The 25170-nt window shown below is 47.7% G+C and overlaps 1 protein-coding gene across 2 annotated transcripts in view; it reads right to left on the bottom strand.

The window, feature by feature from the left end:
• Nucleotides 1-2829: 2829 nt before the first annotated feature.
• Nucleotides 2830-25170, bottom strand: part of KIAA0319L (KIAA0319 like) — a gene marked incomplete at its 3' end in the record, with an annotated part of 108394 nt that continues 86053 nt past the window's right edge. For both annotated transcript variants that reach the window (XM_082833590.1, XM_082833589.1), the window contains exons 12-21: nt 24874-25006; nt 22974-23122; nt 21404-21555; nt 20898-21036; nt 19203-19362; nt 13693-13835; nt 12722-12844; nt 11900-11990; nt 9324-9415; nt 2830-3017 (exon numbers count right to left, since the gene is read on the bottom strand). In XM_082833590.1, coding sequence (XP_082689716.1) covers nt 2830-3017; nt 9324-9415; nt 11900-11990; nt 12722-12844; nt 13693-13835; nt 19203-19362; nt 20898-21036; nt 21404-21555; nt 22974-23122; nt 24874-25006 — 1370 coding nt within the window. The remainder of the gene's footprint in view (nt 3018-9323; nt 9416-11899; nt 11991-12721; nt 12845-13692; nt 13836-19202; nt 19363-20897; nt 21037-21403; nt 21556-22973; nt 23123-24873; nt 25007-25170) is intronic.

The following is a 25170-nucleotide window of genomic DNA, read 5'->3' as shown; positions in this document are numbered from 1 at the left end:
GGCCAAAGAGAAGCTGGAAGAACAAGATTCAGAGTCTCCCCCACCTTTGCTCCCACAGAAGGAAGGCCATGTGCAGCCTTCCAGCCCGAGGGGTTTTCTTTGAGTGTTGCTTCCTGGTGACTAAGTGTCCTCTCCACACATAGTACCTGTGGGCTTCAAGAAATGCGAGGATGCCCTCTATTGGCCTTCCCTCTGGCCATTCTAGAAAATGAAAGATGGAGGCCTTTGAGGGTGGAGGAGTGTTCAGCTAGGTTTGGTCAAGGCAGGGGCTCCCAGGCTCCTGAAATTCAGGATTATTTCAGAAGGGTTCCTTTGGGGTGACAGGGATATATGGAAGTAGCCTAGCTCTCCCTAAGCAAGCCCAAGGATTTCTGGCTCTTTCACGAGTCAGGCAAGAATAGGGACACGGCAGTCTTCTCGATGCAAGACCCCAAGCCAGGAAAGCAGCACTGGTTTCTGGGTTTTGTCCCTTTTTTGGTGGGAGGAGTAGGGGATGAAAAATTCTTTTATTCATCCGAGACTGAGATAAAAATATATCCTTCAATGAGCTGTGGCTGAGATAAGATATAGGAATGAGGCCCAAAGAACACAGAAAAAACCTACAAAGCCAGTAAGTTATCAAGTCCTGTAGCTCCTTCATGGATCCTTCAAAGTTCTTCCAATACACCAACCTCACTAAGTCCCGATCGCCTGCCCACCAGCTGCTCTGGGGCAGCCTGGCCTGCACACCCGAGAACACACGCGGCCCTAGCCCACAGCGCGCCCCGGGCAGATTCAAGCTCCCACTCCTCTGAGCTTCCTGCACCCTCGCTCGGGACAGGTCAGCTGCTGCCTCCTATTCATGACACACTGAATGTGCACTTCTAGACCAGCGGTTCTCAGAGTGTGGTCCCCAGACCAGCAGAAGAGCATCTCTGGGAACTTACCAGAAAGGCAAATTCTCGTGTTTCGTCCCAGTCCTACTCAATCAGAAACACAGAGGTGGGGCCCAGCAACCCATTTTTAAAGGTGGTTTTGATCCAGACCACGCACAGGCTCTGCTGGGCCTGAGTTCTAATTCCGTCATTTACGGTGTGTGGACCGAGTTACTTCTCGTATGCCTCGTTTCTGTTCCTGTAAAAACAGAACCAATACCGCCCACCCTCAGCTGCTTTTTGTGCACAGGGCCTTGGGGAAAGAATGAGTTCCACAGTCCTTCTCTCCCCTCCCTTTCCTGGGAGTCCAAGACCGAACAGCAGCCCTCCTTTTATCCCACAAGCTCAGCAGGCTGTCCCTCCAACACTGCACAGTGTTCTGGGGGCCCGGGCCAAGCCCTACTGCTTTGGAGACCCCAAAGAGAAGGGCAGGGCCCATAAAGGCCAACCTGGGCACTGGGACACGCTGTATCCCCAGCTTGTCCATGGGGAAAGGGTAGGGGTGAGAGGGGGTGGTGGTGTTTGTGTGTGTATGCATCAATTTTGTGTTCACAGAAGGTCAAAGGAAGGACAGAAAACTCCCCTCCCTAAAAGCCACAAGGAGCAGCTGGCCAGCAGGGGCCAGGGCGGTGACTCCTCCATCAGCAGCCACTGAGGCAGGGTCCCAGCACCACACATGCTGATGCCAGGCCCATGACCTCCCTGCCGGAGGCCATCATGTCACAGGGACATACAGGTACCTGGACCCGTGGTACAGGCCAGCAATGGGGCACAAAGCGGCACGCCCAGCAGGCACATGTACAGTTAAATAGCATGTTTAATCATCTCACAACAGACTGTAGTGCAGTAGTATAAACTGTAAGTTTCTTTTTAAAAAGCCGCTCCCCCAAAGCTCCCATTCCTCAACACCCAGAAACCATGGCTGAGGAACCAGTGACAGGGCCGGAGGGATTCAGGAAGTCTCTGTTCCATGAAGCTGAAAGTCTTTCCAGGTCAAGGTTGCCTTATGAGTAGCCAAGAGCCCTAGGAGGAGCTGATGCACACACACTCACTCTAACACACACACACACACACACACACACACACGCACACGCACACGCACACACACACACACACACGCAAGGGACACAGAGAGAAGACACTCGGACAGACGGACACAGAGGAGACCGCTGTGGGGCAGTCACACACGTGCACTCTCATGCCATAACATTCCAGTCTGTTTGTGGCTCTCTCCTCTGGGCACAGGGAGTGGTGGCCTGATCCCTGAAGCAGCCAGGGTGGTCAGGAGGAAGAGGGTGGCAGTCTGTGTCCGGCCTGGCTACTCTGACACAACAGTCCAGCAGCCAGAGGGGCCCCTCTGCGTTCCTGAAACAGCCAGCCCTCCCCTAGCCCAGCAGCAGCGGTGAGGAGGGGCACCACTTCCTCTGGGCCTAGCAAGAGGGCGCTCCGCCCCAAAGCTGAGAACAAAGAACGTGCCTGCAGGCAGGCTTTTGGAGCCAGGGGGATGGCGGTGCTTGTTTCTGTACCCAGGGGTGGAGGACACAGCCAGGCCTCGCTGTGCAGATGCCCCGGAAGCAGCAACCCTGCCAGCAAAGAGCTGGAGAGGAGGCCAGGAGCTGCCAGTGTCCATCCTCGGAGCAGAGGAGGGGTTCCAGAAAAGGAGGCCCTGAGGTGAGGAGGACCTACCAGACAGGTTTAAAGAGGAAACCTCTTCATTCACAGCTTCATTCAGGGGTTCCCGGAGAAGGTCTCTGGACTCAAGTACCAGCAGCTCTAGTTGAGGGTATTAGGGTGGAGTGACCAGCAGACGCTGGGAGAACAGCTGCCCTCAGACATGGGAGGTATGAGAACCAGCCTGGCAATGCCCTGCACCCTAGCACTGCCAACCCCTAACCTGAGGAGACAGACCAGGCGGCTACAAGATCTCCTCCCGTGGGCTCCTGGCCTTAAGCGGGGTCTGCCCGTTGGGCACGGAGCCGTTCTGACCATGCAGGAGTTTGCCCTTCTCTCGGTCTGGCCATGTGAAGATGGCATCGTCACTGTCCAGCTCCGACTCCGAGTGCATCAGGCTGCTGCTCAGCACCGGGCCTTTGTGTCTGACGCCTGCAAGGGAGTCAAGGGACCCAGCGTCAGAAGCACAAATCTTCTCTTCCTTGAGCTACACCCTGCACCCTCCTCCCAGCCTGAACAGAAGCAGAGGGACAGGGCCAGTCATGGTCCCTCTCCTGAAAAGGAGGCTTCCCAAGTCCTCCCGGTCCTGCTAGACGGGACAGTCCATCAGGGAAGCCTCAGAGAGCGACCGATCAGGTTCCAGTGGGGATTCTTTACTTTCAGCATCTATTAGCTTTGGTTAGTGCCACCCAACGACATTCTCTTTTCTCCCTCTTTTAAATGTAGAATGTTTTATCTCCCTTTATGCAGAGGGTGGAGTTCTGTGGGGGGCAGGAAATACAAGGAACAAGAACTTAGGCTCTAGAGAATGAGTTTTGTCACTGTACCCTGGCTCAGTATGGATGTAAAGTGCCTGCCAGAGGTGCTGACACTGAGTGAGGACACAATCTCATTCTACGTAGACGTTTACCCTGGCTTCGCTGAGAGGGTACAAGGGGTGGGAGAGCAGGCATGTGGCCTGGAGAGGCCTCTGCTGCAGAGCCTGACTGAAGCAGGGACTGTCCCAAGCCGTCAGCTGGTCAGAACACACAAACGAGGACCCATAAGAAGCACCTGAGGTCAGAAAAGATGCCTGAGATTTTTTCTTTTTAATAAATTTATTTATTTCTTTATATTTATTTTTGGCTGTGCTGGGTCTTCGTTGCTGTGTACGGGCTTCCTCTAGTTGCGGTGAGCGGGGGCTACTCTTCGTTGCGGTGCGCGGGCCTCTTATTGCGGTGGCTTCTCTTGTTGTGGAGCACGGGCTCTAGGCGTGCAGGCTTCAGTAGTTGTGGCTCACAGGCTCAGTAGTTGTGGCACACTGGATTAGTTGCTCCGCGGCATGTGGAATCTTCCCGGACCAGGGCTCGAACCCGTGTCCCCTGCATTGGCAGGCGGATTCTTACCCACTGTGCCACCAGGGAAGTCCCAAGATGCCTGAGATTCTATAAGTCACTGTAGTTTCCTTCACTATTCATCCTTATGGCTGCAGAGGCCAGACCATACCACGAGGTCTGGTAATAGCTTTAGGGCAGATCCCATCCAACAGCAAGATGGCTGCCCGCTGGCTGGTACAAATACTACTCCAGAGTGAGCAAAAGGTAGGCTGAGACAGCAGAACTAGAAGTGGGAATTGCCAACATCAAGAACCCAGCTTGGGGCTTCCCTCGTGGCGCAGTGGTTGGGAGTCCGCCTACCGATGCAGGGGACAGGGGTTCGTGCCCCGGTCTGGGAAGATCCCACATGCCACGGAGCGGCTGGGCCCGTGAGCCATGGCCACTGAGCCTGCGCGTCCAGAGCCTGTGCTCCGCAACGAAGAGTAGCCCTCGCTCACTGCAACCAGAGAAAAGCCTGCATGCAGCAACGAAGACACAACACAGCCCAAAATAAATAAATAATAAATAAATTAGTTAAAAAAAAAAAAGGTGACCAGTCAGGTGAGCTGTGTTTGAACCCTCATCCTCCAACAATCACTCTCCCTCCCCCTGGTCCCATCCAGGTCCCCAATAAACACTGAAAGAAGGTCCTGGGATGATTCTCAGGCATTCTGCCCTTTCCTGGCCAGACATGACTTCAGGCTGTGAACGATGAGGGCATCTAGACTCTGACTGCACCTGTCACTGGGCAACCACAGCCCCACAGACCTTGCCCGTGTGCTGGTCATCTGTGCAGTGTGCTCTGGGGCCCAGCTTGTCCATCTCAGGGGCACGGTTCTGGGACATGACTGTGGATGGCCACAACTCCCACTGATTCTCAGGACTGCAGAGCAGCAGGGCCAGAGAAGAACACCAGCTTCCCAGGCTTTTCCAATGTGGTAGGGGACAGTGGCAACATAAGAAGCGTCAAGACCAGGGGAGCGTGAACGTTCTCAAAACCTCTGTTTTGCCCCTAGAGATGAAATACCCTTTGAGGGCTTTCTCCTCCAGCATCCAAGCACTTGAAGCTTCCCTTGTTCCCTAAAGCCCTTCTGGGCCATAGGTGTGGAGGACAGGAGCTTAAGGGGGGACGTGTTGCTGGCTCCAAAGTACACAGCACTCACCCGGGCCCTCCTACCTCTAGCTCCCGCTCTGCTTGAAGAACTGAGTGGGATTCATCCACTAAGCAATACAAGCTAGGAAGCTGGTTATATCAGTGGGTGCTGAACACATACATCTCCTCTGACTCAGCAATCCCGTTCCTAGGTCTACACCTAACAGAAATCCATACACATGTCCGCCAAAGGACATGGGCAAGAACGTTTACAGCAGCACTCCCCATCACAGCCCCAAATGGAAAGAGCTCAGCTGCCCATCCACAGTATACCTGACAAATAAATATATTCCTACGAGGGAAATTACATGGCAATGGGAACGGACGAACGACTGCTCTACCTAACAACACGGATGGATGTCCTAAATGTAATGTTGAGGGACAGGCGCCAAGCCCAATGATTCCATTTATATAAACTACTCCAAGATATTAGAAGTAAATTGGGGGGAGGCAGGCAGTGACTGGGAAGAAGCACAAAGGGGGCGCTTCTGGGGGGCCGATTACATGGGTACATTCACTTATGAAACGTGCTTATGATTTTCTGTACACATTAGACTGAATCACAGAAAACTGCTATTTTTATAGGTCAAAAGTCAATTATCAGTGATCTTATATGGTTCAATCTAATAGACTTCAATAGAAAGTCTTGAAAAAAAGTCAACAGAACAGCAAAACCAAACTAAAGCAAAACCCACAACTGCTGAATGTAAACCACGTCTCCTGAGGGTGGGCACGTGTCCCGCTCCGCCTGCTGGCCTTCGGTGCCAGTGGCTCCGAGCTCACTCGGGTGGGCGCACGCCACGTCCAGGTCCCCCTCCTCCCGGCGGCATCCACCTCGGCTCACTTCCGCACACGTCACCCTTCACTACACTCACTCTTCTTCTCGCTGAACTTCTTCAGTTCCACACCTTGTACAGTTTGGTCCTGAATCCCATTCTCCTCATCCTACTGGTGACTCTGCTCTGGGTTGCACCCATGAATCCACTGCAGAGCCCAGAACAAGAGCCGGGACTTCTGGCCTGGTCAGACCCACACAAGATGCAAGGCGACTCTCACTGCCTCCTCATGTGGACACTGTGCACAGAAGGGCCTGCCGACCCTCATCTAGTCTCATCTTGGTTACCTGGGAGCAGCTGGCCACCTGCAGCCCTCCCCGCTCCCTCCCTTTCCCCACAAGTCTGCCTTCCCATCCTGCCGTCACCCACCCACCTGCCTCAGAAGAGGCATCTTAAGCCCTTTACCCACTCCTCCCTCCTCCCTGCCCAGGACCCTCCCCTCTGTCTTCTGCGTCTCTGCCTGCAAACGCACTCCTGAACCCCGTCCACCCTGTCCTGAATCTCCACTTACTGTCGCTCAACTTCTAAAAGGACTTTTAAGTATTTAGGGCCTCCATTTTCTCACCACCAACATACTTCCTAAATAAACTCCACTTTGACTTCTGCCATCTATCACTCACCATCTACTCCATTTCGTTAGGTGACCAGAAACTTCTCCAGTGTCGTGACTGCCGTCATCACCAATTCTTACCCTTTTCTTCCGCAGCAGCAAGCACGCTGACTGCTCCCTGGTGACACCCCTCCTCCCTCACCTCAGCTCCTTAGCCCTGGACTCTTCTTTTGTCCCTCGACACTCTCCCCAGAAGGGATGTGATCTACTTTTGCGGAGCCGACCGTCACCAGCATACAGAAGATTCCTATCCAGTCCTGTTCAGCTGAGTTCAATTTAATTCGTCTCCTCTTACCCAAACTGCACCGACTGTCCTAATTCTGTCGTCAGGGCTATCAGTCTCTTGTCTCTCATGTCAGAAGGCAGCCTGGACCTTTCCTGTCCCTCCATCCCACTGACACCAAGTGTCTGAGCCATCATCATCCCTCCTCGGACCGTCACAAGAATCTCCTTGCTGGCCTCCACCTCTAATCTCGTCAATGAATGAAATGTTGTCACTAGACTAATTTTACCATGCCAGCATTCTCAAGATGTCACTTCTCATCACCATCAGAACAAATGCTTAACTCCTTAGGCTGATGTTCAAAAGTCCCCATAATTTCACCCTCCAGCCTCATTTCCTCAACCCCATTCATAACTGTTCTAAACCAAATGACCTTCTCCAGCGCTGCTTCTGCAGTCGTTTGCATCTAGGGTAGTAAAACCACCCAATCCACAGATGCTCAGAGAAGATGCTCGGGCGCCATCCTTTACTTCTCCTTCTCTCTCACCCCCCTTGGAAAACATAGCATGAACTCAGCAAGCCTTCCCCCCAGATGGATCTGGAACCCGTCTGCCTCTCTCCATCTCATCATCTCTCCACCATAAGGGCATTCTATCTAATCTCCTCTCACCCACTTTTGCCTCTCCAATTCCTTCACATAGCAGCCACAGTTGTCTTTTTAAAATGTAAATCTAACTGCACCATGCACCTCCTTAAAAAAACTACCCATGGCTCCCCATTGCTCTTAGAAGGAACCCACAGCAAGGTCCCTGCTCACCTGCCCAGCCTTGTGCCACTCACCCCATGCTCACCATGTCTTCTTCAAATCCCCTCTGCTCATTCCAGCAGCTGGGCCGTCACCAGCTTTGCCTGCAGTCCCATTTCCCAGAGTCTTCACGTGCCTTACTCTCCTTCTCGTCGTCCCTTGGCTCTCAGCTTACGTGTTATTCTTTATAAAGACTTCCATTATCACATTTTGTATATTTGTGAACTTGTTTGTTTAATGTCGGCCCGACATAAACTACACGAGAGCAACGTCTTTCTGTTTAGTTCACTGTAATATAACCAGTATCTGGCATAGGGCCTGGTACACAGTGGTATTAATCCATATTTACAGATGAATAAGGTACAGTCCCTACCTAGTAAGCGGACAAACAATAACATAACTGATATAATACAGTGAGAGAAATGCCAAAACAGACATGTGGGAGAAAGATAAGCACGACTTTAATTGGCAGGTTAAGGGAAGGACGAGAAAGTGCTTTCTGGACAGAAATATGAACCAACAAAATTTGTTTAGAAAAGAGAGATACCAGCAAGGAGGAGGATCTCAGAAAGGCACAGTGACGTAAGCTCACCAGGGCCATGTCTACCAGACCAAAAGTAAGTCGCGAATGACTTCAAGGAGGGGAAAAGCCTTGCCAGATCAACATAAACACAACCTTGGCTACCCTGTGGACGGTGCTGTACAACGTTCTCCCCTCGAGGCCTCATCCTCAGTATCCTGTGTGCGCTCTGGCTGCGCTTCTGTGGTTCGCTAGGCCCCAGCCTCCAGGCACCGCCCCACAGCGTTCCCTAACCAAGCTGCCTGGGTGCTGACAGAGCCCAGGCTGCCTATGAGCATTTATTCTCTTCTCATATGTCTTCTCCCTCACTACAGTGAAATTCTGAGGGCAGAGCCTACGGTTTAGAACTCTCTATAGTCTCCTTACAGCCTCTCCTAATACGAAGCTTTAAGCATGAGAGATGTTTAATAAATACTTTGTATAAAAATAGTTCTACTAGCAGAGTGTTTAGGAATAGCTCTATATAGAGTCCAGCTCCCCTAAAGAGATGAGGCCTGTCCTGTGGCGTCCATGATGAATGGGAACCTCACCAATGACCTAGTCCAGACAAGGACGGAGGGCCTGCTACCCACCCTGGCCCTCCGAGCCCCATCACTGAAAGCCGTCTTAATGCTTGTGCAGCTGGAAATTCTCTGACAGATGAGCGCAGTGCACCTGGAGCCAGCAGGGGAGCTGCCCTCCACCTGCTCTAAGACAATGATGGAGCCTGTGGATCTACCTGACAAATACTGGAGAGGAAGATGGGAGAGGATGGCTGGCGGCAAGGAGGCCAGCTGGCAGACGCTGGCTTTGATCTCTTCGTGGCCTCACCTTGTCTGCCCAGAAAGGACAGACTGATCAGGAATAAGAGACCAAGGTCCCTGAGCCTGACTACAGGGACACCTTGAAAAGCTGAACTCCAGGCAGGAACCCTGAGGGGAACGAGCAGGCAAAGGAAAGCAAGGGGCTGAGCCCCTCGGCACAGTCAAAGGACCACTAAGAAGTGAGCCCTGGGGTCCGAGCTTGTCCAGTAGGCAAAGCCGACCCTGAGCCCTCATCAGGGACGGGACAAGATGCTTTTCCAGCACAAAGAGCTGCCAACAAAAACACACTTAGGAGGGACTGTGATGGTGGCGGCTCTGCAGGGAGAGCGCACCAACCTAGACACCCCCGGTTCCCAGTTCCCGGGGCCACTACCTGCTCGGGACGTTGGCTTCAGTTCCAGGCTTTCCTGATCCGTGGCATCCAGGATCCTGTACTTGCTTTTCCTCTTAGGTTTTCCTTTTTGTCTGAAAAACACAATCCCCCGCTCAGGAAGAGGTTCTGTGTGAGGCGCAGGTAGCCCACCGCAGGGCGGCAGCCAGACTGCAGGCAGGGCCCTGCCTGGGGACGCTGCTTAAAGGAAGGGGTGCCTCTCCTTGTTCCTCAGCTGGGAAAGGCAGCAACTGGGATCTGTTATTCAAACAGTCCTCACCGATTTGGGAAAAGGTAAAGGAAACATTATCATTTTATCATGGACTCACCACTCCACAGTGGCAATGAAGGAAGGACAGATGGGTTAAAAATGTAAATTAAGTGACGCTCCTGTGCTGGAAGGGTAGAGGGTAGAGGAGAGCATTAAACCAGCAAAACCTTGTTAATGGTGGTTGTCTTAGGCTGGTGGGAATTTTAAAAAATTCTTTTAATTTTCTAAGTTTTATTGTGAGATTATATTGCAGGTTGAATCTCAGTTCTGCCACTTATTAACTGTGTGTCCATGGAAAATGTCATTTTCCTGAGAAAAGGTTGTTATGCATATTAAAAAAGATATTACCTATAAAATGTATAAAATGTTATACACATTTTATACATTTTTGCTTGGTACACAGTAAACATAGAAATGATACTTATTATTAATAATTAAAAACACAATAAATGTTACCATTAAATATTATAAGACTAGATAGGAAGACTAAATGAAAAAACCTGAAAGACTTAATCATGACTAACCTAAGTCTACAATTACATAAAAACATATACACATGAGAATCCCAAACTGAAAGAAGGCAAACAAATTAAGAACCCATGTGCCACAGCTACATGTAAAAGAATGAAATCAGAACACTCCCTAACACCATACACAAAAATAAACTCAAAATGGATTAAACACCTAAATGTAAGACCAGACACTACAAAACTCTTAGAGAAAAACATAGGAAGAACACTCTTGTACATAAATCACAGCAAGATCTTTTTTGACCCACCTCCCAAAGTAATGAAAATGAAAACAAAAATAAACAGATGGGACCTAATGAAACTTAAAAGCTTTTGCACAGCAAAGGAAACCATAAACAAGACAAAAAGACAACCCTCAGAATGGGAGAAAATATTTGCAAATGAAGCAACTGACAAAGGATTAATCTCCAAAATACACAAACGGCTCATGCAGCTCAATATCAAAAAAAAAAAAAAAAAAACCCAATCAAAAAAATGGGCAGAAGACCTAAATAGACATTTCTCCAAAGAAGACATACAGATGGCCAAGAAGCACATGAAAAGATGCTCAACATCATTAGTCATTAGAGAAATGCAAATCAAAACTACAATGAGGTATCACCTCACACCAGTCAGAATGGGCATCATCAGAAAATCTACAAACAACAAATTCTGGAGAGGGTGTGGAGAAAAGGGAACCCTCTTGCACTGTTGGTGGGAATGTAAATTGATACAGCCACTATGGAAAACAGTATGGAGGTTCCTTAAAAAACTAAAAATAGAATTACCACACAACCCAGCAATCCCACTACTGGGCATATACCCTGAGAAAACCATAATTCAAAAAGACACAGGCATTCCAATGTTCATTGCAGCTCTATTTACAATAGCCAGGTCATGCAAGCAACCTAAATGTCCAACGACAGATGAATGGATAAAGAAGATGTGGTACATATATACAATGGAATATTACTCAGCCATAAAAAGGAACCAAACTGGGTCATTTGTAGAGATGTGGATGGACCTAGAGACTGTCATACAGAGTGAGGTAAGTCAGAAAGAGAAAAACAAATATCGTATATTAACGCACATATGTGGAATTTAGAAAAATGGTACAGATGAACCTGTTTGCAAGGCAGAAACAGAGACACAGACGTAGAGAACAAACATATGGACACCAAGGGGGGAAAGGAGTGGTGGGATGAATTGGGAGATTGGGATCGACATATATACACTAATATGTATAAAATAGATAACTAATGAGAACCTGCTGTACAGCACAGGGAACTTTACTTAATGCTCTGTGGTGACCTAAACAGGAAGGAAATCCAGAAAAGAGGGGGTATATGTATTCATAAAGTTGATTCACTTTGCTGTACAGCAGAAACTAACACAACAATGTAAAGCAACTATACCCCAATTTAAAAAAAAAGAACCCATGTGCTAAGGTGGTGAGGCTGAGGTGTGGAGTATTAAAGGCCACACACCCTAGAGATAAGAGCCAGGTCCACACCCCAGGCCCTCCCACTCCCACTCCAGCCACAGCCACGTTTTCCAGGTGGCAAATCACTGCAGTGACAGCCACTCAGCCTACAGGAGTGTGCTTCTGCCCTCAGGAGTGTCAGAGGTAAGGAGAACTTTTCTGTGCATGCCGTGGGTGGGCCATGGCATGTAACAGCAATGGGAAGGGAAGAAACCCAGGACTCAGCGCCCTCAATACAGAAGGTGCCAGATACCTCTCTAATGAATAAATATGTAATTAGAAGCACGAACAAATTTCCAGGGAAAGTCCATCTTACCTCTTACAACAACAGATTACAGTCCAGGAGAGGATTCCCAAGGCAACAACAATGACAAAGGAAGCAATGATAACATATAACACGCTCCACTCTGCCAAAAGAAACAAAATATTAAGGGCAGTGAAAAAAGAGGCTAGAAGGGAGGTCTGGGCTGCCCACCTTGGGTAGGAGATGGCTTCGCTCTGTAAACAAGAAGGCCCCTCGGGCTGCCCAGCGAAGGTGAGACCTTGGAGTTAAAGGCAGCTGAAACTTTAAACCTTATGAATTGCCCCTGTTTTCTAGCTGGTGCTCTGAGATCCTGGGGAAGTGGGGCAGGCTGTAAGGAGCTTTAACAGAGGGAAAGGGGGGAATGGAAACCTACGGGCTTCCCTGGGGCCAGAGTACACAGGCACTCCAAAAAGACAGGAGGCCTTGCGGCTCGTCTGATTTAGGCTGCATTTTGTAGTTGGTCTGATTTAAGCTTGTTTCTTCTTAAACAACTGCTTCAGGGGAGTTCCCTGGCAGTCCAGTGGTTAGGACTCGGCGCTTTCACTGCCAGGGCCCAGGTTCAATCCATGGTCGGGGAACTAAGCAACTAAGATCCCGCAAGCTGTGCTGGGAGGCCAAACAAAAACAAAAACAAAAACAAAAAACTGCTTCAGAGCTTTCCTCTAACCTTGAGCAAGTGTGGAGGAAGGAAGTAAACGTCCTCTGCAAACAGAAAATACACAAAGTTCTTCTCCTCGTTGCTCATCTGCCTTGGAAACACCAACACCCACCCACTCAACTCAGAGCCACACTCAACGCCAAAACAGCTGGCACAGTTCCAAGCAGAAAACTCACCACAGTTGCTATCTCCATCCCTCAGCTGCACCTTGATGAAATTCTCCATCCAAAAAGGGTCACAGATACAGCGTTTGGTGAATGAATCACAGTGGCCATGGTCAGAACAGTTCAACTGGCATGCTGAAAGTAGCAGGAAAGGGAAAAACGTCAAGGGGCGTCAGAGCCGGGGGTTGACCAAATTCCAGTGCCCATGAAGATACGAAGGGATCCCCTGCTCAATGGCCTGTGACGACATTTCCTGGAGACCTGCCCCAAGAACCTTTATAGCTGGACACAGTGCCCATTATTATCATCATGGATAAAACTGGAGCAGTTAGAAAGGCTCCAGACTGTTTTTACTTGCTGTTTCTCCATATCAGCAGTTCTTAATCTTTCATGTCCCACAGACCCCCTTCTCTGAATAACTGCCGAAATAAAACATAGTATTACAAAGGAAGGCAATTATACTATACATGTTTTTGAAGTATTTAAGAATACAGAACTTTAAAATAATATGTGCGTCTTTATTAAAATATTAAGTAACAAGATCTAGAAGTGTGTCTAACAACTGTCATAATTTTGAAGTGGTGATGAGTAAAAATGCTATTTCATTATGTAGTATGATACAAAATTATCTGAGATTTCTATTGCCTTAAAGTCACATGTTCTGTTAATACTAACTGTAGTTTCTTGCCTACCTTCATGATTGAGGAAAACAATAAATTTCAGTTAGAGGTTCGTGAAAATAAAGATGTAATTTTTTTCCCATTCAAACTCACAGCCCCTCTGAATGCTATCTCAGGGGCCCATGGAAGGTTAAGAAGCTCTGCAATGAGTGGAGACTCTTTCAAGAAAAAATGGTAGTTGAGGAAAGTGATTATCTCCTTGTTCCCAGAGAAGAGGAAATGAAGCCCAAGGACAGAAGAGACTGACAGGTGAGCTGTGGACACTGGGTGGACTCTCATTCCCAACTTCCCAGAATTACTCACTGACAGTATTGATTTCCAGGGCTCTGAATATCAGAAAGTCTGCCTTTTGCTTCCGCAGCTCACTCTTGAGCATCACTGCCACCTCATGGCCTTTGAAGATCTGGTGAGGAGGCTCATTTTGAACAAAAAATACCATCTTGGTGCTGCAGAGACATGGAACAGTATGAACGAGCTGAAGCTGTCAACACGATAGCAGCAGCTATCATTTGCTAAGTACCTTCTGTTTGTGCCAGACCCTGTGCTGAGTGTTATACACATTCACTCACAGGAAGCCCGTGAGAAAGGGGTTATCAGCATCATCTCCATTTTACAGAGGACAACACTGGGGCTCAGAGGGGTTAAGTAACTTGCCCAAGGTCACACAGTTAATTATGGCAGAGCCAGATCCCAACTGATATGTCTGACTCTAAAGCCTATGCTTTTAGAAAAGGCCTAAGCTGCCCCAACTAACAAGAAGACCTATTCCAAAAGCTAACTGGAGGACGCGCAGGCTCAGCGGCCATGGCTCACGGGCGCAGCCGCTCCACGGCATGTGGGATCTTCCCGGACCGGGGCATGAACCCGCGTCCCCCGCATCGGCAGGCGGACCCTCAACCACTGTGCCACCAGGGAAGCCCTGCCAGCCTTTTAACAGCTAAGAGTGTGGTGCTGTTGGGTTTGTGCCTGGGTTATCTATGAGACAAACCACAGTGCTTTGTAAAATATAAATTGTTGGACAGCATCAAAGCATTATCCGTAGGTCAAAACATAGCCAAAATGATCATTACTATGACAGCAACAATAAAGACCCCACACAATGGTGTGGCCAGTGCAAGATTATGTTATTCTAGGCCCAGAATCTGTTTGTTTTCTGACCGTCAACTCTGGCCAAGGTAGACCATGTCTGAACTCACTTCTGGGTGGCACAAAATCTGTTCTCTCTGCCTGGGCCTCCATTTTTGGCAGCCTGCTTCGTGACTCCGTGTTAGTCTCACAAACTGAACTTTCCCAATCAGTGGGTCACATTGGGTTTATAGGTGAGCCCCAGGTATTGATCCCCACAGCACACAGGGTGGCTGGGTGGGACCTGGGTATCCCAGAGGCCCTGGACCAGCTGCTTCCAGTATAACTGTCTATTTATCCCCAAGTGCCATATAAACAGCATCATTTTCTCTGGGTGAACTGACATGAAAGTTTGGGAAGCCCTGTCCTAAAAGCCTTTTCAACGCTTCCTGCATAGTGAGGCTAACAGTGGGGTATTATAAACTCCAGAATCAAGAAACAAACCTCTTCCATAAAAGATTTGTGGTCATTTCTCATACATATACTACTATACATAAAATAGATAACTAATGAGAACCTACTATATAGCACAGGGAACTCTACTGTTCTGTGGTGACCTAAATGGGAAGGAAATCCAAAAAGGAGTGGATATATGTATTTGTATAACTGCTTCACTTTGCTGTACAGCAGAAACTAACACAACATTGTAAAGCAACTATACTTCAATAAAAATTAATTTAAAGAAATCTGTGGTCATTTCTCATATTTTCTCCCAGTTACCTAATTCATGCTTACAGTTTCAATTTCTGTCTATATACAAATAACCGTCAAATCTTTGTCTCCTCTCCCTATGTCCCTCCTGAGTGACCAAATCTGTATCTGCAAATGCTTGCTAGAATATCTATACCAGATCATCCACAGGCATCTCAAATCCAACATGTTCCAAAATAAACCTATAATAATCACTAACTCATTATGTGTTAGAGACTACACAAACATTATCTTATGAAATCTTCAACAACCCTATAACATGGGTGCTAGCGTTTTTATAAGTGAAGAACGGGTTCGGAAAGGTGCAATAATCTGCCCACTGTCGCAAAGCTGCCACTAACAGAGCAGGGCTCAGAAGCCAGGACTGCCTGGTGTGAGGCCCATGCTCCTTCCCATTGTAATACACTATCTCCCTGCAATCATATCCTCCTCCTGAATTCCTCAGCTAAGCCAATCTAGGCCAAGCCAGAAACCCAGAGTCACTGTGATGCGTCTCTCTTCCTCGTGTCCCAGAGGCAGTGACGGCAAGTACGCAAGCAAACCCTTCCGCAATGCTCTTACCCACACTCTCGCTAGTGTCTTCCAGGGCTTTGTCCCAGCCAATTCCCACCAGCTTGATGGATCCCAGCAGCCACCTTCCCTTTTCCTATTCCCAGGCTGCTGAGCAGAGGTTAAAAAGAAAGTCCTAATCATCATGCTGTCTCTGACCCACTGAACCCTGACTGCATATTAGATTCACCTGGGGAGTTTTAAAATTTTAGGTGCCCAGACCTCACTCCAGACCAAATGAATCATAATCATAATCATAATCATGTGGGGGTGAGGCTTGGGTAATGATATGTTCATAAAAGCTCCAGGTGATACTATTATGCAGCTGGAGTTGGGAATCGCTACTCTCACCTCATGTCTCTAACCTTGGTTGAGACTCCAATATTGCTCAAAGCCAGCATCCTTTCCTGGAGCTGCTGTTCTCAACCTTTACCATTTTCCTCAGACTGCCCACCTCATTCTCACCTTCTCAAAGCAGATGGCCTTGCCTCCAGTTTCAGAGAAAAAACAGGATGTTGGTACCAATACTCTCAAATTTCATCCTTCTCTACTTCTAAATTCACCCATAATAGCACATCTTCCCTCCTTTCCTCCTGCCTCCAGGGAAAGTGATCTCCTGCTCTGCCCACAGCCAGCGCCCCAGACCTACCTCCATTTATAACCCGCCTCCCCAATCTCCACCATCTACCTTTCCTCTGCACCTTCCCCTCAGTCTATAAAAATGTTCAAGTATTTCCTATCTTTAAAAGGTGTTCTTCTGAGCTTGTCTCCCATACTGTTTTCAACACCAGCCTCTTCAAAGAGGCATTATACTTACCACCTCTGCATCCTCAAACTATGAAAAAAATTTTCTCCCAGCATCTAAGTAAAATGATCTCACTATAGTTCTGATGATCTTACTAATTGGAAACCCAAAAGCCTGTTTTGCGTGCTCACCACACCTGTCTCTATAGCACCTGAATCCTTTGGCAGCACCCCTTACTGCCAGCTTGTCCCTTAACTTCCAGCAGACAGCTCCCACCTGGTTTTCCTCGCATCTCTCTGACGGCTGTTTCTTAGTTTCCTTTGCTGGCCCTTCTTTCCTTTCCTCCCCCTTAAATATTGATGTTCTCCAGAGCTCTCTCCTCAACCCTCTTGACACTCTCCCAGTGCGACTCATCCGTCCTCATGGCCTTAAAGCCTGCCTGTATGTAGTGACTCCCTATCTCAGGCCTTCCCTTCCACCTCAAGTTCCAGCCTATATGTGCTACTACCTGTCCCTATGTAACCCATAAGATATGCCAAATTCAACAGTCAGAACTGAACTCATTATCTTTTCTTTGAAACTGGATCCCTAATCTCAGTTAATGGCATTCACCATCTATCTAGGCATCCAAGCAAAAATCCTCATACTTGATGGCTCACTCACCTTCATTCCCCAAAGGTCACCGAGTCCTACTGATTTACCTCTGAATTTCTTTTAATTTCCTCTTCTCTTCTGCCATTTCCACCACCACTACCTCAATTCAGGTGTTATCACCTTTTTTACTAGACTAGTCCAAAAGCGTCCTGATTGGTCTCCCAGCCTTTGGTCTCTCCCTACTGTTTTTTTTTTGGCTGAGCCGTGCAGCCTGTGGGATCTTAGTTCCCCTCTGTGTGCCATGCGGGATCTTAGTTCCCAAGACCAGGGATTGAACCTGCACTCCCTGCAGTGGAAGCGCGGTGTCTTAACAAATGGACTGCAAGGGATGTCCTGATCTCTCCCTATTTTAGTCTAGCCTCCACACTACCTATCTCCCTAAGGAAAAAAAAAAAATCTAATATCCTTGCTTCAAAAACAAAACAAAACAAAAAATTCACACATATAAAACCAACTAACTTGAGTCCTCCTATCCGAAGTATTAACACTAAACTGCTTGGCTTGCTTATGACTGTTCTCAGTCTACAGAGCCAGCCTTATTGTCCCCCATATCGTAGGGCCCGGTAAATGCTCTGAACCCAAGGACTTCTTCCAGAGGAAACTCCGTACTTTCATACCACAGGACCATTGCTCATGCTGTTCCCCTATTCTGAATTTCCTCCTAGTCCTTCTATGCTTCATCAGGGCAAGTTTTACTTCTGGAAAATCTTTGGACTACCTCAACCCTCCTGGAAGAATTAATCGCCCTTGCCTGTGTCTCCATGATTGTGTTACCTGAAAACTGGGTTCTCTACGTGGTGTTGAGCCAAAAGACACAGCCAAGTCAAGAACGAGGAGAAGGAAGACTTTTATCACTTGTGGCGAGTAAGGAGGACACCGGGATCTTTCTCAAAGCAGTGTCTCCGTGAGCAGCAAAACTGCGGAAGCTTTAAGCTCAGGGTACGTGCATATTCGTGAAGGGGCTTGAGCAGAGGAGAATTCAGCACAGAATTGGGACAAAAGTCAACAGAGTCCAAGCTTTAGCTGAGGGTCATGAGGGTCAGAAAAGGTCGATATCATCATTCCTTAGGTTCCAGTTGATCTGGTTGTCAAGTACTTCAGGCTACCTTTACCACTGAAACAGAACTGGGAGTCTTTACAGCTGATTTACTATTTTTGCTATTGTTACTTCTCTTGCCTGAAAAGAGTCATTTGTTCCTGCATTCCTTTTTGTTTTGTTTTGGCCACACCATGCGGCTCGTGGGACCTCAGTTCCCCGACCAGGGATTGAACCCAGGCCAAGGCAGTGAAAGCCTGGAATCCTAACCACTAAGCCACCAGGGAACTCCCTGTTCCTGACTTCTTTTTTTCCCCTTAAGATCATTCATTACCGAGACCTGTTCAAGGGCAAGTACTGTGGCCAGGCTTAGATCACAAAATGGCTTAGGCCAAAAATGGCTTTGCTTAGGTCAAGAAAGCCATGCCTGGTTCTCTTTCTCTGAGGACCCCCTACACTATCTGCTCACAATAGCACTTATTCTGTCAAATCCACCCTGTACTGATGCTATATGTTAACTTGATTACCTCCCCTACTAGACTATGGTCTTCAAACATCATAGGCCTCTTCTGACCTTGCACCCTGCTGCAGTGTCTAGTACAGAGCCCATTACCTGTACTAGAAGAGTACATTTCTTCTTCATTAAAAAAACGAACACTGGGCTTCCCTGGTGGCGCAGTGGTTGAGAGTCCACCTGCCGATGCAGGAGACACAGGTTCGTGCCCCGGTCCGGGAAGATCCCACATGCTGCGGAGCGGCTGGGCCCGTGAGCCATGGCCGCTGAGCCTGCGCATCCGGAGCCTGTGCTCCGCAACAGGAGAGGCCACAACAGTGAGAGCCCGTGTACCGCAAAAAAAAAAATGAACACCATGAGTGGTTCCTGGTCAGAGAGCCCACCCTTCTCTACCTACCCACACTACTTCTCAGCTCAGTCAAGAAGTCCAGGGGACCCCCTGGTCTTTCCTTTTCTCCCCCCATTCATTGCCCAGCTACCTCTGCTCCGTGTACGGCTGAATCTTTTGCACAATGATGTCGGAATCCAGCACCCCCAGGAGGACCCCAATCTGGCGGATGAACATCCCCTTCAGCCTCTCAGTTAGCTGACTGACGTTGACATCCAAGATGATCTCCACCAGGTTGTTTTTCCTGGGATCTGGAAAGCATGTGGATCAGTCATGGCTTTAGAAGTAGGAGAGTTAACATAGACCTGCCACTGTGCATGTGCTTTGGCCCAGGAGAGAATGTGGTGAGAGCATGTGCCCTCCTTCAAAATGGAAAGGCACAATAGTGAATTCCCCATTGCTTTGTCCTGGTCCCCAGCAATCTGGGGCTGGCTTGGAGAGCTTCAGAAGCACTCCTGGTCTCTACACCAACCTGGCAATTACCACACATGTGCTGGGGACCAGGCCAAAGTGATGGGGTTTAGTGAAGGAAGTGGGGAACAGAGAAACACTTGAAGGTTTGTTTTAGAAGTCTCTGCCCAGTTGGCTTTGCTGAACTCTCCAGGCCAAGCGGCAGGTAGCTAGCGATCTCTCCTGATCCAACCTGATTTTCAGTAACTTGCTGTACTTTGTTTACAACAATGGGAGGGAAATCTTCCATCTCAACAATCTTATGGGAATGCATCTGCCCTACAGTGTTGAAAACCATAAACACAAAGGAAATACAGGCAGCCAAGAAACAAGGATTTCCTTAAAACAACATCACAGCCGGACGATGTTTTTACAACTCTAGAACTCTAAGACCACTGTGCTTTACACTTTTGATTATGTCCTAAAGACTATTCTACACTTGCCAAGTTAAGAGTGACTATTCAGAATACCTATTCACATACTTGGATGCACCACTTGCCTGTCCTGATGTCTAATTTATATAATTAGTAGACTATCTGTGATCTGATTTTAAACACAGAAGAGACTTTATAGTGTCTTGGCTGTTGTCCTTCAGAGGTAGGACAAGGACTGGAAGACCTGCCAAGATCCCTTCCTGTCTAAGACATCTGTACATTAGCTTGGCCTAGATAATAAAGAGTAGGTTTAAAGTTAATACCTTCTCATCAGTTGTTCAGGAATTTATAAAGCTCTACCCCACCCTGTACTCACTGCCTCCCTATCTATTACCAAATTAGCCTTGATACAAAACAAAAACATGGTTCTATTTAAGAAAGAAATTTTATTTCTGCAAATCTTAAAAATGTAAAGGATGCCAGTTACTTTACCTTCCCTGGGGGTTGTCAGATAAAGCCTGAGGCTCAACTTACAAAAATAAATCATTTTCTGCAGATGGGTGCTGATAAGACACCACGACTCAAGTTATTCCTGTGCTCAGATTCCCAAAGCACCCTGGGCCCTCTCTCATCAGTCACACACAGAGGAGAAAGTGCTGGAGTAGGGGCCCAAAGGCCTGGCTCTGACACAACTGCTGTGTGAAGCTGAGCAAGCCCTGCCCTCTCTGAGTTTCTGTTTCTCCATCTGAGCTAAGTAGGGGGAGGTCCATATTTCTGCGTGGGTAGGAGAGGTCTTGTGGGAACAGAAAGTCTCTAAGGAGTTCTTAGCTTGGGGGTTCTAGATTTTTTTAAAGCTGGATATGCCATCTGGCTCTGTCCATGCTGGGGGAAGGGTCTCAAGATCGAGGCCCTGCTAGGCTGATCCAGCAATTCCACCCCGACTCCTCAGTAAGTGAACTCACCAGGTTTCACCTCCACAGTGGTCCGGTCTGTGTCACTCTCACCCTTCGCATCAGTCACTTTCAGGTGAAATGCGTAGGTTCCCTCAACCAGGTTGGAAAGAAAGAGGACAGGGCGGTGGTCAGAGTGATTTAACACCTCCTGTGGGGTTGAACGACATGGCTATACGGCAGAACAAAACCACACTCCTTCCGTGGAGTCAGCTGTTGTGTCTGTCATAATGAAGTCCCCTCTGGGCTAGACGGCTTTGACTCGGGGCAGTTCCTGCTCTGTGATGGCACTACAGCCCACAGCAACCAGGATCAGGGAAAAGAATCACATTCTGTTCCACACTAGCTTGAGGGGTGACCCTAAGCAAGTCATCTGACCTCCCTGGATTTCAGAGCACAATCCAGGTTTGACATAAGAGACCGCTTGGTTAAAACAGGTACTGGAGTGTTTAGCCCAGTCTCCTCTCCTCACCGCACCTCCATGACCTGTGTAGCTCTCCAGCTGCTGGCACACTCACCCCTGCAGCTGGGCTCCCCTCGTCTCGAGTCCAGAGGTAGCTGACTATTCCCTTGTCATCTGAGGACTTGGAGCCGTCCAGCTCTGCCGTGTCTGTGGGCAAGGTAATTACCACATTCCCAGTTATCTTGGCTATAGGTGGTTTGTTCATTTCTAAACAAAGAGAAACCATGGAAAAAAATGTAACATTCAGAAAAAGAAGAAATGCTTCTCGTGATGCTTATAAGGAAATTAAACTTCAAAATTATCTTAAATGGAGAACTGTTTTAAGTGCTTATCCATGCCCATGCCAACAACTAACAGTGTAGAGCTAACGCCACCAGTGCCACAGGTCCTGAGGCTCCATTCCCACCCAGAGAAATGTTCCCCTGACACCAGTACAGTAGAGGGGACAAGTATAGTTTCCTCTTGCATTCTCATAGCAGCCTCCCGCAAAGGAATCCATTTCTCTGCTTGGGGATATATGATGATTGGAAACGAAGGCCTAAAGTGGATTAAAGCCCTGAAGTTCAGGTTTCATCAGCTGATACCACAAATTATCTTCAAAATATGGCTGAAAATGTTATTCTCTGAACATCTTTCTTGACTTCTTCCTTAGCACTTTAATAGAGAAAAAGAAGAGAGACACTTTTCTTATTCTGGGCCCCACCTGCAGCTTTGTTTACTCAGTGTGTGCTCTCTACTCACTGAGTTCAGTATACTGTGTTTGGGGATCCGCTGCATATCTGATAGTTTTTCCTACCATCAGCTTATAGACCTCTCCTAAGACCATCACTGATCACTGTGCCTGCAAACCAGAGCAAGGCCAATCCACTTTTGCTCAAGTTGGCCTCAGCGTGCAGGCTCCTAGGATGAGCATGGGAAGCTCCAGTGCAGGGCAGTCATTCTAAGGTCTGACAGCAGGTGTCACTGTAGCTAGCAGGAGAGTCATAGAAACCCCAGCAGCAGAGGCAAAATAAAAATGCAGGGCTTCCCTGGTGGCGCAGTGGTTAAGAATCCGCCTACCAATGCAGGGGACATGGGTTCGAGCCCTGGTCCGAGAAGATCTCACATGCCACAGAGCAACTAAACCCGTGCGCCACAACTACTGAGCCTGTGCTCTAGGGCCTGCGACCCAAAACTACTGAGCCCGAGTGCCACAACTACTGAAGCCCGCGTGCCAAGAGCCTGTGCTCCGCAGCAAGAGAAGCCACAGCAGTGAGAAGCCCACGCACTGCAACGAAGAGTAGCCCCCGCTGGCCACAACTAGAGAAAGCCCGCACGCAGCAACGAAGACCCATGGCAGCCAAAAATAAATTTATTTATTTATTTTTAAAAAAAATACAAAGGAAAAAAACCTTAATTCTCTCCCTATTCAACTGAGAAGGAAGGGAGGGAAAGCAAGAAGTTAAAATTCACCTTAAAAGTCGCTCACTCAAAGGCTGTTGTAGAAAAGCAACTAAGAGCTACCCTAACCTCTAACTTCCTTCCCTACTTTGTCTCTAATCAGTTTCTGCAACCAAACAAGAGATGATGCATTCTTCAGTTATCTGGCCCAGAGGCTGCTGCACCAACCCAAGGCAGTGAGGTACCTTCTTTGACAATGACATTCACAAAGCTCTGGCTTTGCAGGTTCCTCTCATCCTTGACGGTCAAGGTGAACACGTAGGTTCCCACTTGCAGCCCAGTCACAGTGGCGACACTGCTGTTAGCATTCTCAAGCTGTACCCCGTCAGGTCCCCTGGACAAAGAGAGAAACCAGAGGGTGGAATTGTACCTGTCTACTGCTCTCCTGTCCCCGCAGGAGCAGACAATTATTGCCTCAGCTAAGACATGAACTACTGTTTCTCACACCTTGAGAGGGCATGTTTAAAAATATTCCATTTGGACAGAGTGTCATTTGGCCCCAAAATACATGCTACCTGCTGATCAGAAAATTCCATTCACCAGCTTTCAAACACATCTAGCCTTATCCTTTGTAAGAGCTTCTAGAACATTCAAACTCTTTGTTGCTCCAATAAAAGGAAGAAAGTGCTCTGAGCAGGTCTCTGATCAAAAGAATGATTTAAGAGTGATGTTTCTGAAAAGCATTTCTGGCCCAGTGGTTGGTTCAGTTCTTGCCAGAAAAGAAGCAAAATGCATTTCTTAGTCACATGCCAAACTCCCTCTTGCTGAAAAGTCAGGGAAAGGAAATGGGCCAAGGCTATAGAGGAACTCTCAGGGAAAAACCATCCTCTTCTTAGCAGTTCTACAGGCAAAACTCCCTCCAGCTCCTGGACAGGGGCCAGAGGAACCAGGATGCCCTGTATCTTTCCTTCTCCCCTGTGGCCTCACACTGCAGGTGAACGAGCTCTGAGCCAGCATGTAGGCACAACACTGCACATATACCAGACAGCCCTTCTGTTCAAGGGTCAAAATGCCTCAGAGCTTTCCTTAACACTGCAGGACAACCAGAGAAACCTGTAGACTCCCAGGTTTTGCTCTGTTTTGTTTTGCTGTTTAAATGTATAACCCTGACCCTAGCAGCCCCCCTTGAAACAGATTCTCCTCCAAGAAGCTATGCTAAGGATTATTTCTGCTGTAAACGCTAATAAAACTCAACTAAAAGGTTTATCTGCTGTATCTTCAATAAACAGTTATAATTAAAACATGCTGGGTTGAGGAAAATTAGGTTCTCCAAAAGATAGAAACGAAAGCTAAGGAAAATCATTTCTAGAATCCAACTCACTAATCGTAAGTCAAGTGCTTTTACAAGTCAAATTACAGCCCCTGCCCACCCATCTCTAACATCCTAGTCAAAAACAAAAGCAAAAACAAAAAACCCAGTCTGTCCTATGGTTGCTACCTTTGGAAATTGGGAATGCTCTTAACTCTTCCTTGGGATTGCTTCCTGTGGGATCCTGCATATAATCTGAGTTCCATTTGTTATGGTTTAAAGGAGCTGAAAGAAACTGTGAGAACCAGGAATGGTTCGATTAGGTAATTCCAATTTAATTAGTATTATTTTGGTTATTGCCTTTGGCCTCTGGCTAACATAAATGGTATATGGTATCTACAAGGAAACAATAACAGAGTAATGCTTTCATTTTGGAGATGAATTTTCAATTCCCCTTAAGAGCTGCTCTGTCCCATCCCCCCTGACAGCCTTACCCAGTTAATTTTGAGCAACAGTATTTTTCTGCTCCATTACCCCTTCCATCCTGCCTCTCAAGTGTAATTAAACTATGCATTTCAGCAAATGGATTGTACCTGTAAAAGCACCAGAACCACAAAGTACTACCTGGGGACAGCTAATGGTAAGCATTCTTTTTTTCCTTCTTACAAAAATTATATTTTTCTTAGAGTTGAAGTTTGGGATTGCAAACATTTCTTTCTCAGTAATCCCCCTTGGATAAGCTAATAAGAGAAAGTAAACTCTTAAAAGCAAATAAAACCTTGCTCTTCAAAGGTCTGGAGCCCTTGCATACATAAGGATTTTGTGTCAATACTCACTGTGTTTTTTCCCAGAGATATGAGGTAATTTTCTGATCATCTGAGCTTTTGCTGCCATCCAGGGTTGTGCTATCCATGGGAAGAGTCAGCTCTTTATCTGGACCTGCATCTGCCTGTGGAGGCTTGTTGTTTTCTAGAAGACAAGAGACTTGGGAGCTCAAAAGCAGGCAGTCCAGCTGGGAAAGGAGAGGAACCAATTGGGACATATGTTCTGGAAGCCTCAAGGACTCTGCCTCTCCACTCATAGAACTGTCAGATACTGTGTGAGGTAAGGGTATGGTCAGGGAGTTCGCATGA

This window comes from Leucopleurus acutus (assembly GCF_964270905.1).
Source record: "Leucopleurus acutus genome assembly, chromosome: 2".
Classification (NCBI taxonomy): domain Eukaryota; kingdom Metazoa; phylum Chordata; class Mammalia; order Artiodactyla; family Delphinidae; genus Leucopleurus; species Leucopleurus acutus.
This window is presented reverse-complemented; position numbering and strand designations above follow the sequence as displayed.